Source organism: Hemitrygon akajei, chromosome 4 (genome assembly GCF_048418815.1).
Source record: "Hemitrygon akajei chromosome 4, sHemAka1.3, whole genome shotgun sequence".
Lineage (NCBI taxonomy): Eukaryota > Metazoa > Chordata > Chondrichthyes > Myliobatiformes > Dasyatidae > Hemitrygon > Hemitrygon akajei.
In genome coordinates this window covers 192,721,921-192,736,073 of record NC_133127.1, presented here as the reverse complement: position 1 = coordinate 192,736,073, position 14,153 = coordinate 192,721,921, and the positions used below count along the sequence as shown (strand labels likewise).

Genomic DNA, 14,153 nt, shown 5'->3' with positions numbered 1-14,153 from the left:
ATTTCACTGTATGTTTCACACATTCTGTACAAGTACATGATTAAATGAATCAGAATCTAATTAAATGATCTGTACGGACAGTATACCACGGGCACCACCATGGCGTAGCGGTTAGGGCAATGCCCTCACTGCTCAGCGACTCGGAGTTCGGAGTTTAATTCTGGTGCCATCTGTAAGGAGTCTGTAAGCCATCCTCGTGGAATGTGTGGGTTTCCTCCAGTTCCCTCCCACAGTCCAAAGATGTATGGGTTAGTAAGCTAATTGGTTATTGTAAGTTGTCTGGCGGTTAGGTTAAATAGATGGGTCGCGGGGTGTTGCGGCTTGTTGGGCTGGAAAAACCTGTTCCACAACGTATCTCTAAATAAATAAAATAAACAAACAGATTGATATAAATAAATAACAGGTAGATAGACTTGTAAATAAATAAACATGCAAGACAAGTTTTTCACTGTGCATGTGACAATTAATAAACCAATAACAGAAGTCAAATATTACAATTGTTGCCCCCTTTCTCCTTCTCTTTCCTTTTGCCAAATGAAGACTAATTATCCTTCTGTCTCCCAGGCCCTCTTGAGCGTGTCCGGACTGAAATAGTCCAAAGATAAGATGGCAATTAGCAGGCAGCTTGATCTCTGACATGCATCCCTGTCGCTGGCACATGAGGGTCTGGGCAAACTATCCAGCCCATTATCATTTCCAGAAGGGGTGAAATTCAAATTCCTCAGTAATCTTTGGTATTGCATCTGTCTAATTATAGTGATTCAGCTGTCAGCTCAGAAGCAGGGTAAAGAGCACAATATCTTCACCACAGCAAGTGCAGCTACCACGTCTGTTACCTCGTAACTCTATTGTCAAGATACTAAATTTCTTTGCAGGACAGGCACTGGGATGGAGCCCGTGCTTCTAACATGAGAATTAGACTTGTAGATTTAATTTTGTAGGTTTTGCTCATCAGTCTCAGAAGAACTGGAACCAAACCCAGGTTTATTATCCCTGAATTATGTATGTGTCGTGAAATCAGTTGTTTTGTGGCCCGAAGGTCAACTGGAAGTCCGGACCTTGAAGTCCAACGGCTGAAGCTTGGAGACTGGAAACTAGAGACTCGGAGGACCGTCCCGAGTTTGGAGGTCTGTTTGCCCGTGCGGGTGGGAGGGAGGGAGGGAGGAAAGGGGCTTGTTCTTCTGGCTTTGTTTTCCTCCGTGTTGTGTTCTATGTGGTTCTGCCGAGCATTGTGGACATTTTTTGAGGCACCAGAATGCGTGACAACACTTGCAGGCTGCCCCCAGCACAATCTCGGGTGTTGGCTGTTAACACAAATGACACATTCTACTGCGTGCTTCCAAGTAGATGTGGTAACGAAATCTGAATCCGAACTAAGTTTACGGGGGGGGGGGGGGGGGTCCTTACTGGTGCGTGCCACCTTTTTTAGGTATTGGCTTCTGAAGGTGCCCTCGTTGTCGGGGAGGCAAGTGACCATGATGGAGATGGCCGAGTTTGGAACTTTCTGCAGCCTTTGCCCATCCTGAGCAGTGGTCCCTCCCTCCTTACCAGCAGTGATGCAACCAATTACAACAAGAGCCCAAGACACAGGAGCAAATTAGGCCATTCAGCCCATCAAAAGTGGCCTGCCACTCCATCATGTCTGATTCATTATCCTTCTCAGGGCCATTCTGTTGTCTTCTCCTGTGACCTTTGACACACTAATGGAGACTGTATCAACCTCCACTTTAAGTATACATGACTTGGCCTCCACAGCCATTTGTGGCATTGAATTCCACAGATTCACCACCGCAATGCTCATCCCTCACTAAGTAACTTATCTCTGGACCAGGGAGCAGGATAATTAACATAACCAAGATCTAGAGCTCTGTATCTGGAGTTCCAGTGGTAACCAAGAGGCAGGAGAAAGGGGTTGAGAGGGATAATAAACCAGCCATGATGGAGTGGCGGAGCAGCCTTGGTGGACGGAATGATCTGATACGATAGCGGAGGGAGTTAGCACGGAGCTATTACAAATCGGAGTTTAATTCCGGCACTGTCTGTAAGGAGTTTGTACGTTTTTCCCACTTAATCTCCAAATAATAATTTTAAAATAAATGGTCTCATTCTGCTTCTAAGTCTAATGGACTGTGGTTTCATCAATCCCTCAATTCTGTCCTGCCCCCCTCCCCCGAGTGAAATATTCTGTAGTAGGAGGGCAGTGTATTAAATTGCGATAATGAGACAGCAATTTATTCTGTCTCTGAAAAGAAATGTTTTCTGTAACAAGAAGGAATTTCATTCAGACAGCTGGAAACACTTTTCCAGAGCCAGGACAAACTGTTCCCGGGAGCCCACTGATGTATACCAGGGGGAGTGTGTCAGCATTTACTGGGGTCCCCAGGAGTAGGACGGTATTTACTCGGGTCACGGCAGTGAGTCAGTATTTTAGTGCGTCCCCAGGACCCTGTCCTGTCAATATTTATTTAAGGGAGTCCCTACAAGTGTGCCACTATTCGAAGGAAATCCCTGACAATTCTCAACATCGAAATAATCTGGTCTCAACAGAAACCTAAGTATGGAGACCAATCAACCTAAATAAGTTGGCTCGTTGGTCTAGGGGTATGATTCTCGCTTAGGGTGCGAGAGGTCCCGGGTTCAAATCCCGGACGAGCCCTACTTTACGAGACACCAGAGGTGATTGTGGTTTGGATATAAACGTTTATAAGTGTCAGTATACCTGTTTATAACCATTTGAGGTCCCGTTTGGGAGATGCTTATTCTGTGTCCATGGGACAGTGGACAGACTAGATGTCCTATTTAAGCATTTGTGTGGTGGTGCTCTATGACTCCATTGTTTAATTAAACTGCACTTGGTAGCTTTTACACTTTTCTTTTCTTTTTTTTCTTTTTGATTTGAATGATGCTGAGATATATATCCTAGGGTACGTCATCAGTGACATAACCTGGGGACATCGGGTATTTTGGGTCTTTCCACATCAGAAACTCTCGCCCAGGCGGTCCAGCCATAGATGATCAGGCCCCTGCTTATGTCCCACTAGCACTGGTCCATTGCCATCTGGAGGCTCGCTCAGCAGCCTCTGGGACGGCCTTGATGGCTCTCTTCTTTGCATCAGGAGAGAGTAGGTTCTGCCCAGTGACCGGCCAGCAAATCCTCTACACCCCACCTCTGCAGGCTCACAAGATGCTGTCCATCCCATCCCAGGCACTGCTCTACCAATTCCTGGTGTCTGGCTTTCTTATGCTCAAACGCCTCCTCAATCTGGTGTTCCCAAGGAACTGTCAGTTCTACACCAAGACAACTGCGAACAGTACAGGAAGGATGTGGAAGCTTTGAAGATGGTGCAGAAGAGGTTTACCAGGACACTGCCTGGATTAGAGGGCATGTGCTATAAGGAGAGGTTGGACTATGTTGGTCTGTTTTCTCTGGACTGGCAAGGCTGAGGGGAGATTGATAAGATTATGCAAGGCATAAATTGGCAGTCAGTGTCTTCTCCCCAGAGTTGAGGTGTTGAGTATTAAGAGGCATGCATTTAAGGTAAGAGAGGAAAAGTTCGAAGGAGACAAGTGGGAAATAAGCTCAAGAGATTCTGCAGATGCTGGAAATCTAAAGCAAAACACACACAATATGCTGGAGGAACTCAGCAGATCAGGCAGCATCTTTGGAGAGGAATAAAGAGTCAACATTTTGGGCCGAGGCCTTTCATCAGTACATGAGATGAGCGGGGCAAGTATTTAACACAGAATATGATGCCAGAGGTGGTGGTGGCAGTGAATACAATAGAGGCAGTTCATCAGGCTCTGAGTTAGGCACATGAACGTGCAGGAAAATGGGAGGATATGGACATTATGTAGGCCAAAGGGGCTAGATTAGTTGGACATTTTTGGGTGATATATGCTTTGTGGTGTACCGTAGTCCAGGGGAATGTTGTTTCATTTGGTTTTATATGTACAGTCAGATTACTTGAACTTGAACTTGATTGGTTTGACACAGAGTTGTGAGCTGAAGGGCCAGTTCATGAGCTATACTGTTCCACATTCTAACCCTAATCACTGCAGTTCAGCAACATGTGACAACTTTGCACTAAAATACACTTTGTTTTATTTAGTTCTAATTATATTATTTCTTGTGTATAATTTATATTTCTGATTTTATTGTGAACGTTGCCTGTCTTCCTGTGAAGTTGCTGCAAGTGCTTCATTACGTCTGAGCATACTGTACTTGACCATAAACTCTGAACTTGACACTATCTTCTCTATCCGCATTGCAGGAATATTCTGTTGCTCAGCCATGGATAACATTAGCCAAGGCCAATGGAAGCTGATAGGAACAGTTCCAGTTCCGACTACTCGATAAGAGGATACTTGGCATAAGTGGAAGGGAGCCACAAATTAATTCTCCACATTTCCTTCCACTCTACTCTCAAGTGGGAGCTAATATCAACGTGCCTTGCGAATGGCACCTATGTTTCATATTGAATGCTTTTAGAATCATAGTGCAAAGAAACAGGTGCTTCAGGCTCTTCAGCCCTTCTAGTCTGTGCTGTACTCTTATCCTGCCCAATCCCATCAACCTGCACCTGGACAACATCTTTCCATACATCTTCCACCCATGTACTTACCCAAGCTTCTCTTCAATGTTGCAATCAAACCCAGGTCCACCACTTCCACTAAGTCAGAATCAGAATCAGGTTTGTTATCACGTTGTAAGTCATGAAATTTGTTGTTTTGTGGCAGCAGTACAGTGCAATATGTAAAATATACTATAAATTACAACAATAATAATATAAATTATAGTATGGAAGGTTCAAACATCTGATGCCACTGGCAGCATGTTCCTTCATCGCACCATCCTCTGGGGAGAACATCCCCCTCAGGTTTTACCTTTCACCCTTAACCTATGACCTTTAGTTCTACTCTCATCCAACCTCAGTGGAAAAAGCCTGTTTACATTTACCCCTCATCATTCTATGTACCTCTATCAAATCTCCTCTTACTACCCTACACTCCAGGGGTTAAAGTCCTAACCTATTCAACTGTTCCCTATAACTCAGGTCCTCTAGACCCAGCAACGTCCCTGCAAATTTTCTCTGTTCTCTTTATAATCTTATTGCTATTTTTCCTGAAGGTAGGTGACCAAAACAGCACACAGTACTCCAAATTCGTCCTAGCCAGTGTCTTATACAACTTCAACATAACAACCCATCTCCTGTACTCAATACTCTGATTTATCAAGGCCAATGTGCCTAAAGCTCTTTTTGCCACCCTATCTAACTGTGACACCAGTTTCAAGGGATTATGGACTTGTATTCCAGGATCCATCAGTTTAGATTTGGCACAGTTTATAACAGTACCACCTCACATCTCCAGCAACCTGTGTGGAGTTTGCACGTCCCACTGTGAATTCTGGTCTCCTCTCATATCTCAAAGACCTACTTTTTAATTGGTGGCTATAGATTGCCCCTATTATGTAGATATGTTAACTATCTATTTACAGGAGAAGACAGGCTCTAAACATTCAGTAAATCCTTCAAGTTGCACCCAGTTACAAATACTTATCCAAAGTGTGTGCTCAGGCCCTCTTACTGCAGCACCCTTCTCGTGGCACCGGTGACCACCCCAGTGAGCCCCCGAAGCAAAAGAGACCTGGAGCTTTCAATGCAGCAGATTTATACTCCATTGGGGCTGTGAGGTTATCAACGGGAGCTGTAGCACCAAAAGACAGCTCATTAAATGGGCCAATCCCTTGTGAGCACGGGGGAGTGACTTTCGATGAAAAGGGAAGATGAACACTTAGGACCATAAGACACAGGAGCAGAATTAGGCCATCTGGTCCATCGAGTCTGCTCCACCATTCCATCATGGCTGATCCTGTTTTTCTATCTCCTCCTCAACCCCAGTTCCCAGCCTTCTCCCTGTTACCTCTGATGCCATGTTCAAACAAGAACCTATCAATCTCTGCCTTAAATACACCCAACAACCTGGCCCCCACAGTGCAGGTGGTAACAAATTCCACAAATTCACCACTCTTCGGCTAAAGAAATCTCTCCACATCTCTGTTTGAAAAGGTGCCCCTCTATCCTGAGGCTGTGCCCTCTTGTCCTAGACTCTCCCACCATGGGAAACATCCTTTTCACGTCTACTTGGTCTCAGCCTTTCAACATTTGAAAGGTTTCAATCAGATCCCCCCTCATCCTTCTGAATTCCAGCGAGTACTACTGATTTGATGCCATTCTTTACCAGCAGAGCCACACCACCCCCTCTGCCTACCTTCCTATCCCTCTGATACCACGTGTAACCTTGGACATTCAGTTCCCAACTGCAACCATCCTTCAGCCATGATTCAGTGATGGCCACAACATCATACTGACAATCTGTAATATTGCAACAAGATCATCACCTTATTTCTTATACTACATGCATTTAGATTCAACACCTTGTGTACCATATTTGCTGTCCTTTCTGATTTGCATCCCTAATGATTTGATACTCAGCCTGTTGGCTGCAACTAAGTCCCTTCAGCTGCCTGTCCTTCCTGACAATCTGACTGCACGCTATCTTTACTTTTTTTACCATCCGTCCTTTCCTGAGTCCCTTCACTCCAGTTCCCACCCCCTGCCAAGTTAGTTTAAACCCTCCCCAACAGCTCTAGCACACCTGCCTGTGAAAATCTTGGTCCCCCTTGGGTTCAGGTGCAACCTGTCACTTTTGAGTAGGTCATACCTTCCCCCAGGTATAACCTGGTATAATACTTACTGAAATAAAGGTCAGCATGGAGCCAATGAGCTGAAGGGACTGTTTCTGTGGTTGGATCTCTGTATGACTCTGTGACACTTCACTCCCAATATTCAAATTCACCAATGATACATACATCTCTGGCATCAGGTGGCATAGTGAGTGCAACATTAGACAGTGCCAACGATAGGGGCTCAATTGCCACCACTGTCTGTAAGGAGTTTGTATGCTCTCTCTGTGGTCTTGGGGGTCTCCCCTGGTTTCCTCCTACATTCCAAAGACCTACCGGTTAGGGTTAGTAAATTGTGGGCATGCTGTGTTGATGCCGGAAGCCTGGCTGCCCTCAGCACACCCTCAGACTGTGTTCATCGTCAATGCAAATGATGCACGCTACTGTATGTTTCAATGTATACAGTATGTGACAATCAAAGCTAATTTTACCTTTAAAAATATTGTTACAATGCTGTTAAGTAAAAGAAAGATGCATTTATATAGCACCCGTCACACTATCCCCTTTTGAACTATATTAGAAGATAGAGCATAGAACAGTTCCAGTACAGTATGGACACTTGACCCACCAGGTTGTGACAACCTATATAAATTAAAAGTCAAAGCCAAGGTACATATCTGGTACTACCTTAAGATTCATACTCTGGCAGGCATTTACACAAAAATAAAGAAATGCAGTAGAATTTAGCCACGACGGAATGATGGAGCGGACTCAGAGGGCTGAATGGCCTAATTTTGCTCCTGTATCTTAAGGTAATATTGTGAAGGGTGCTATATAAATACATCTTTCTTTTATTTAACAGCGTTGTAACAATACGTTTAAAGACAAACATTCGCTTTGTTTGTCACATTCATTGAAACATACAGTGAACGTTGTGGTGATGTTCGCAGGTTAATGGACTGTTCAGAAATATGCTAAGAGAGGGGAAGAAGCTATTGCTGGACATTCTAGAGCGGGTCTCCCGTACAAACAGATATCAGTAGTGAAATGATGAGAATGAGGTGTGAGGGTGGGGGTGGGGAGGAGTGAAGGACCATAGGTGGAAGGTCGCAGACATCCCTGAGTGATGGGTACCAAAGTCAGTTGGCCAAGGAAGCATAGAGAAGCGAGGCAATGTAGGTCAGGATATAGCCAATAGGCATAGGTCAGTGTACAGCAATTAGCAGGACATCCTGCCCATTACACCGAGCAATCAGAAGATTACAATCCAACTACCCAGATTAAATCTTCCGAGGAACTCACCCTTGTCGTAGGGTTTGGAGGCTTGTGTACCTCAGTGACCCAGAGAGCTATGTTGCTGGAGTCAGGGCCTTGTGCTTTGGCTCTTGGTAGGGTCACCCATGGCCAAACATGTCAAAGGGTAGAGTCTAGACAAAGAGTGGACCCCCGGTCCTCCTAGGGGACTGTTGAAAAGAAATTGTCATGGAAACAGCACTGAAGAATCCTTCTACATCTGTGTGCAATGGCATTCTTGAGTCTCCACCTGGGACTTGCATGACTGACAGCAGTGAAAACCAAGAGGACACTGCTGACACGATGGAGGAAGCCCCGGACACTGTCAGAGACGGAGGACCTTCGTTGCTCCCCTAAATGCCAGCAGTGTGATGGGCAGTAAGTAAACACCGAGAGAAAATGAGCTTCAGTTTTCCGGGTGTCAACGTCTCTGAGTGTCTATCCTGGGAACAACATATTGATGCAATTATGAAAAAGACATGTCAGCAACTATATCTCATTAGGCGTTGAGGAGATTTGGTATGACACCGAAGACTCTAGCAGATTTTGCTGCAGGCGTCCTGCCGAGAGCATTCCAACCGGTTACATCACTGTCTGGCACGGAAGGGTCACTGCACGGGATCGGAAAAAGCTGTGGAGGAGCAAACCCAGCCTACTCTACCGTGGGCACTAGGCTCCCCACCATCGAGGGCATCTTCAAAAGGCGATGCCTCAAGAAGGTGATACCCGTCATGAAGGACTCTTGCCATCCAGGGGAAGCCCCCTTCTCATTGTTACCATCACTGAGGAGGAACAGGAGAAACGCACTCAACGTTTTAGGAACAGCTCCTGAACGGTCCATGAACCCATAAACACTAGCTCACAATTTTGCTCTCTTTTTTCACTATTTATTTTTTTTCTAACATACTCTTATTGTAACGTATAGTATTTTTAAAAATGTATTGCACTGTTCTGCTGCCTCAGAACAACACAGTTTACAACAAATGTCAGGGATAATGAATCTGATTCTGAAATGAGTTGCCATTCTCGTCTTCCGAAAGGAGCGTTGAATGAAATCTCCCGCCAAGCCTCTCGCCGTTGCATGAAGAATTTAACCAAACCATATTTCACGGCTCATTTGCCACCACACTAGACAGCGAGGAACATTGGATAAATCAACAGATGAGTCAGAATCAGAATCAGCTTCAATATCACTGGCATATGTTGTGAGTTTTGTTGTTTCGCAGCAGTAGCACATTGTAATACATAATAATAAAAAACTTTAATTTACAATAAGAAATTTATATATAAATAAAATTAAAGAAGAGTGCAAGAAGAGAATAATTATTGAGGTAGTGTACATGGGTTCATTGCCCATTAGAAATCTGATGGTGGAGAGGAAGAAGCTGCTCCTGAAATGTTGAGTGTGAGTTCTCAGGCTCTTGTAGCTGATGAGAATGAGGAGAGGACATGTCAGAGAAAATGATGGATGCCAGCATTTTCGTTCAATTCAAATTCAAATGCAATGCTGCTCTGCTCTTCATATTGGATCAGTTCTCTGAAGGTTTGCCAGGGTTGAGGTGTAAGAAACTGAATCTGGTGATGGGTCATTGGCAGTTCTCTCACCACTGCTATCTGTCATCTCCCTCCAATGCAACCGAGCTGCCTTGTGCTCCAAGAACTTGCTGTTCTACAATACTCCCCATGGCCCCACTGTTCACTGTGAAAGTCCTATCCTGGTTTGACCTCCCTCTTTTATGTTGTAAGTCCCAACATTTCAATCCCATGAAACAACTTTAAAACTGCTGATTGTGTGACCCTGCTGCATGCAGATTGGCTGCAATTCCTTGACCACATAAAATAATAAAACCATAGGAGCAGGATTAGGCCATTCAGCCCATCGAGTCTGCTCTGCCATTCCTTCATGGGTGATTTATTATCCCTCTCAACTCAACTCAACCCTCTCGAGCCTGCACCACCATTCAGTATGATCATGGCTGAGTTGGATGATCAGCCATGATCATACTGAATGGCGGCGCAGGTTCGAAGGGCCGAATGGCCTACTCCTGCACCTATTTTCTATGTTTCTATGTTTCCATACTCCTTCCTTCTCCCCTTAACCTTTGACACTGAAAAATCAAGAACCTATCAACCTCCACCTTAAATACACTCAATGACTTGGCCTCCAGCCGTCTGTGGCAATGAATTCCTCAGATTCACCACCTTGTGGCTAAAGAAATTCCTCCTAATCTCTAAATGGACATTCCTCTATTCTGAGACTCTGCCCACTGGTCCTAGACTTCCCCACCACAGAAAACATCCTCTCCACATCCATTCAATTTAGGCCACATGAGGACAGAGAATATTTATAAGGACCTGACATAGGGAAAGCTTGAAAGAGTTAGGACATCATTCCCTGGGGCTTAGGAGAATGAGAGGAGATTTGATAGAGGTATTCAAAGTTTTGAGGGGTATAGATAGGGTAGATGCAAGCAGGCTTTTTATCACGGAGGTGGACTGAAGCTATAAATAGAAGGTTAAAGGTGAAAAGTAACACATTTAAAGGGGAACGCCTTCACTCAACGGGTGGTGCAACTGTGGGACGAGCTGCCAGCGGAAGTGGTGGATGTGACATTGAAGAGAAGTTTGGATAGGTACATGGATGGGAGGGTATGAAGGGCTGTGGTCTAGGTGCAGATCAACTGGACAGAATAACAATTTGGCACAGACTAGATGGGCCAAAGGGCCTGTTTATGTGCTCTAAGACTCTATAGCTCTAAATATTGAATTGGTTTTGGCCATTCCAAGCCTGTGGCAGTTGCTGCAGAAGTAGATGTCACTGTCTCCAGCACACCCCAGACGGAGAACTGAGCCTGGGGGTGCCTCAACCATGTAGCAGCTCCAAATGAGCATGGCAGATTTAATTCAACCAGGCTGCACAAAACCTAAACGCATAGCCAACAAATAGGACGGCACACCGGAAGCTGTAGAGTGGATTATTGTCTTCACTCTACAATGGAGATTTGTGTACCTCTCTGAACGTACTTCCTTGATTTGGGAATAAGCACTGTATTTAACAGCTTCCTGTACAGTTTCCTGAATATCCCCGCTAGGACTGACTCCCATAAAAGGAAGGCTTATCATTCTCTCTGTTTCTGGAATTAGGCACTTTACCCACTCCGTTATTCAGCAAACCAATATACAATAGGCCCCTATGACAATTATTTTCACCATGGGATTTTTGAGAGACTTACTTGGAACAGCAGACCACAAGGCCAGTTTGGGGTGAACGAACAGGTTCAATGCTGGTACAGGGAATATAATTGCTGAATGGTAACCGGTTTATTATTGTCACATGTATGCAGTACAGTGAAAGACCTTGTTCTGCTTGCTGTCCATCCAGATCACCGCAAGACGTAAATTTACTGAATATACAAAGGGAATGCAGAGTGAAGTGTTACAGAGGAAGTGTAGTGCAGACAGTCGATAAGGTGCAAGGGGTAACTGTGAAGCCAAGACTGCATTTTTAGCCTGAAGAAGGCTCATTTAAGAGTTTATAACAGTGGGATAGAAGCTGACCTTGACCCTGGTGGTAAATGTTTTCTGTCAGGAAGGAGGAACAGGAGAATCAGGACTAGGACTGCAGACTGGGTAACAGATTCTTCCCCCCAGGCTAGGAGACTAATGAATACCCTGCCACCACTGAGGTCTCGTCACCAGGTGAGTGAGCTGTTTACTGATTACCTGTGCACCATGGTCCTGAAAAACGTCGTCTCGTTTTTACTGTGTACTGTACCAGCCGTTATGGTCAACATGACAATAAAAAGTGACTTGACTTGACTTGTACATGTGATACATAAATGAATCTCAATTTGCACACCCTCCCCAACCCTCCCAGGTTCCCCTTCACCTGGTCTCACCTATCACCTGTCAGCTTGTACTCCTTCCCCTCTGCCCACTTTGTACCCTGGCTTCTTCCCACCTTTCCAGTCTTGATAATAGTAATAATAATAATAATGATATTAATAATTTTATTTATCGAGCACTTTCATACAAATCAAAGTGCCATACAATGGGATAAAGTGCAAACATTTAAAAAAAAGACAAAAAAGATGTTAATTAATTAAATGTAAGGTCAAACAAATAAATAAAGTCCAAAGTAAATCTATTATTAAAGTATATATATGTCACTATATACAACCGGAGATTCATTTTCTTGTGGGCATTCACAGTAAGTACCAGAAACACAATAGAATTAATGAAAGACTGCACCCAGCACAATGGACAAACTGCAAAAAGCAGCAAACTGTGTAAGTACAAAAAAACATATTAATAATAATTTAAAAATCTCAAGAACCTGAGATGTCCACAGGTTGTGGCAACAGTTCAGTGATGGGAGAGAGCTAGTGAAGGTGAGTGATGTTATCCCCACTGATTCATGAACCTGATGCTTGAGGTAATAACCGTTCCTGAACCTGGTGGTGCGGGTCCTGAAGCTCTTGTGCCTCCTTACTGATGGCAGGAGCAAGAAGAGAACTTGGCCTGGGTGGTGGGGGTCCGTGACTATGGATGCCTCTTGGTATAGGTTCTGAGTTCAGCTGAGTCTGCATCCCTTATGGTTTCAGATATTGAATTCCACAGTTTGGGTGCATAGTTAAAGAAAGCTGACTTGCCAATTATCTTTTGAGGGAGATGGTATAACTTTAAGAGGCCGGCAGAAGTAGATCTCATAGCTGGAACAAGATACCGTGATGCACTCCGGTCCCACAGCAGTGAGCGCTTCACCAACAAGAAAGATAAAACAATAAAAGGCTGGAGAAACTGAAAGCATTGGATCTTGGCCCAAAGCATTGAATGTTTATTCTTCTCCACAATTGCTACCCCAGCTGCTGAGATCCCCCAGCACTTTGTGTGGGTTACTCTGGACTTCTAGCATCTGCAGAATCTCTCGTGTTTATTAAATGCAGTGACCTTATTGAGGACGCTCTCTTGTTTGCAATTTGTCACAGGCAGCAGGTTGGGCTCTCACTGGAGGATGGAACCGGTGTGATGTGTCTCCTCCCTGCACTTACCATTTGTTCTGGACACAGATCCTCCTCCTGGAGGAATCAGGATCAGGATCACTAGCATATGTCGTGAAATTTGTTGTTTTGTGGCACCGGAGTTCGGCAATACATGATAATAAAAAATACAATGAAGAGCTTATATGAAATGAAATCAGGTAAAAAGGGAAGGGAAAGTACTGAGGTGTTAGTGTTCATGGGTTCATTGCCCATTCATAAATCTCATGAAAGAGGGGAAGAAGCTGTTCCTGAAACGCTGAGTGTGTGTCTTCAGGTTCCTGCACCTCCACCTGGATAGTAGCAATGAGAAGAGGGCACGTCCTGGGTGGTGGGGGTCCTCAATGATGGATGCTGCCTTTTTGAACGTTGCTTTTTGAAGCTGTTCTTTATCCTGGGGATTCTCGTACCCACGATGAAGCTAGCAGAGTCCACAACTTTCTGCAGCTTTTTTCTGATCCTGTGCAGTCTCTCCCCACCCCCCATACCAGATGATGATGCAACCAGGTAGAATGCTCTCCACAACACATCAAAAATTGGTGCCTTTAGTGACTTATCGAGTCTCTTCAAACTGCCAATGAAATACAGCCGCAGTTGTGCCCTCTTCGTAATTGCATCAATATGTTGGGCCCAGGACAGATCTCCAGAGATGTCGACACCCAGAAACTCGAGAATGTTCACCTTTTCCCCTTCTGGAAGTCCACAATCAATTCCTTGGTCTTATTGACGTTGGCTGCAAGGTTGTTGCTGTGACACTATTCAAGCAGCTGATCTGATTCCTGCACCATCTGAGATTCTGCCAATAGCTGCAGCCTGGACAAACTTAGAAATGGCATTTGAGCTGTGCCTAGTCGCACAATCAAAGTAAAATTATTATCAGTTGTCCCCATATACAACTCAGAGATTCATTTTACTGCGAGCATACTCAGCAAATCTATAGAATAGTAGCTAATACAGGATCAATCAGAGTGCAGAAGACAATAAACTGTACAAATGCAAATATAAATAAATAGCAATAAAAAATGAGAACATGAGATAATGAGATAAAGAGCCCTTAAAGTGAGATCATTGGTTGTGGGAGCATCTCAATGGATGGGCAAGTGAGCGTAGTTATCTGTACTGTAGAGAGATTAGGA

General features: G+C 44.4%; 1 protein-coding gene and 1 non-coding gene across 2 annotated transcripts in view; one reads left to right on the top strand and one right to left on the bottom strand.

The window, feature by feature from the left end:
• Window positions 1–252: 252 nt before the first annotated feature.
• LOC140727060 (52 kDa repressor of the inhibitor of the protein kinase-like) overlaps window positions 253–14,153 on the bottom strand; it is a 120,187-nt gene continuing 106,286 nt past the window's right edge. The window contains exon 6 of the mRNA XM_073044283.1: window positions 253–357. Coding sequence (XP_072900384.1) covers window positions 292–357 — 66 coding nt within the window. The 3' untranslated portion in view covers window positions 253–291. The remainder of the gene's footprint in view (window positions 358–14,153) is intronic.
• Window positions 2,585–2,656, top strand: trnap-agg (transfer RNA proline (anticodon AGG)). Its single transcript has one exon. It is a non-coding gene; the product is annotated as a tRNA-Pro (tRNA).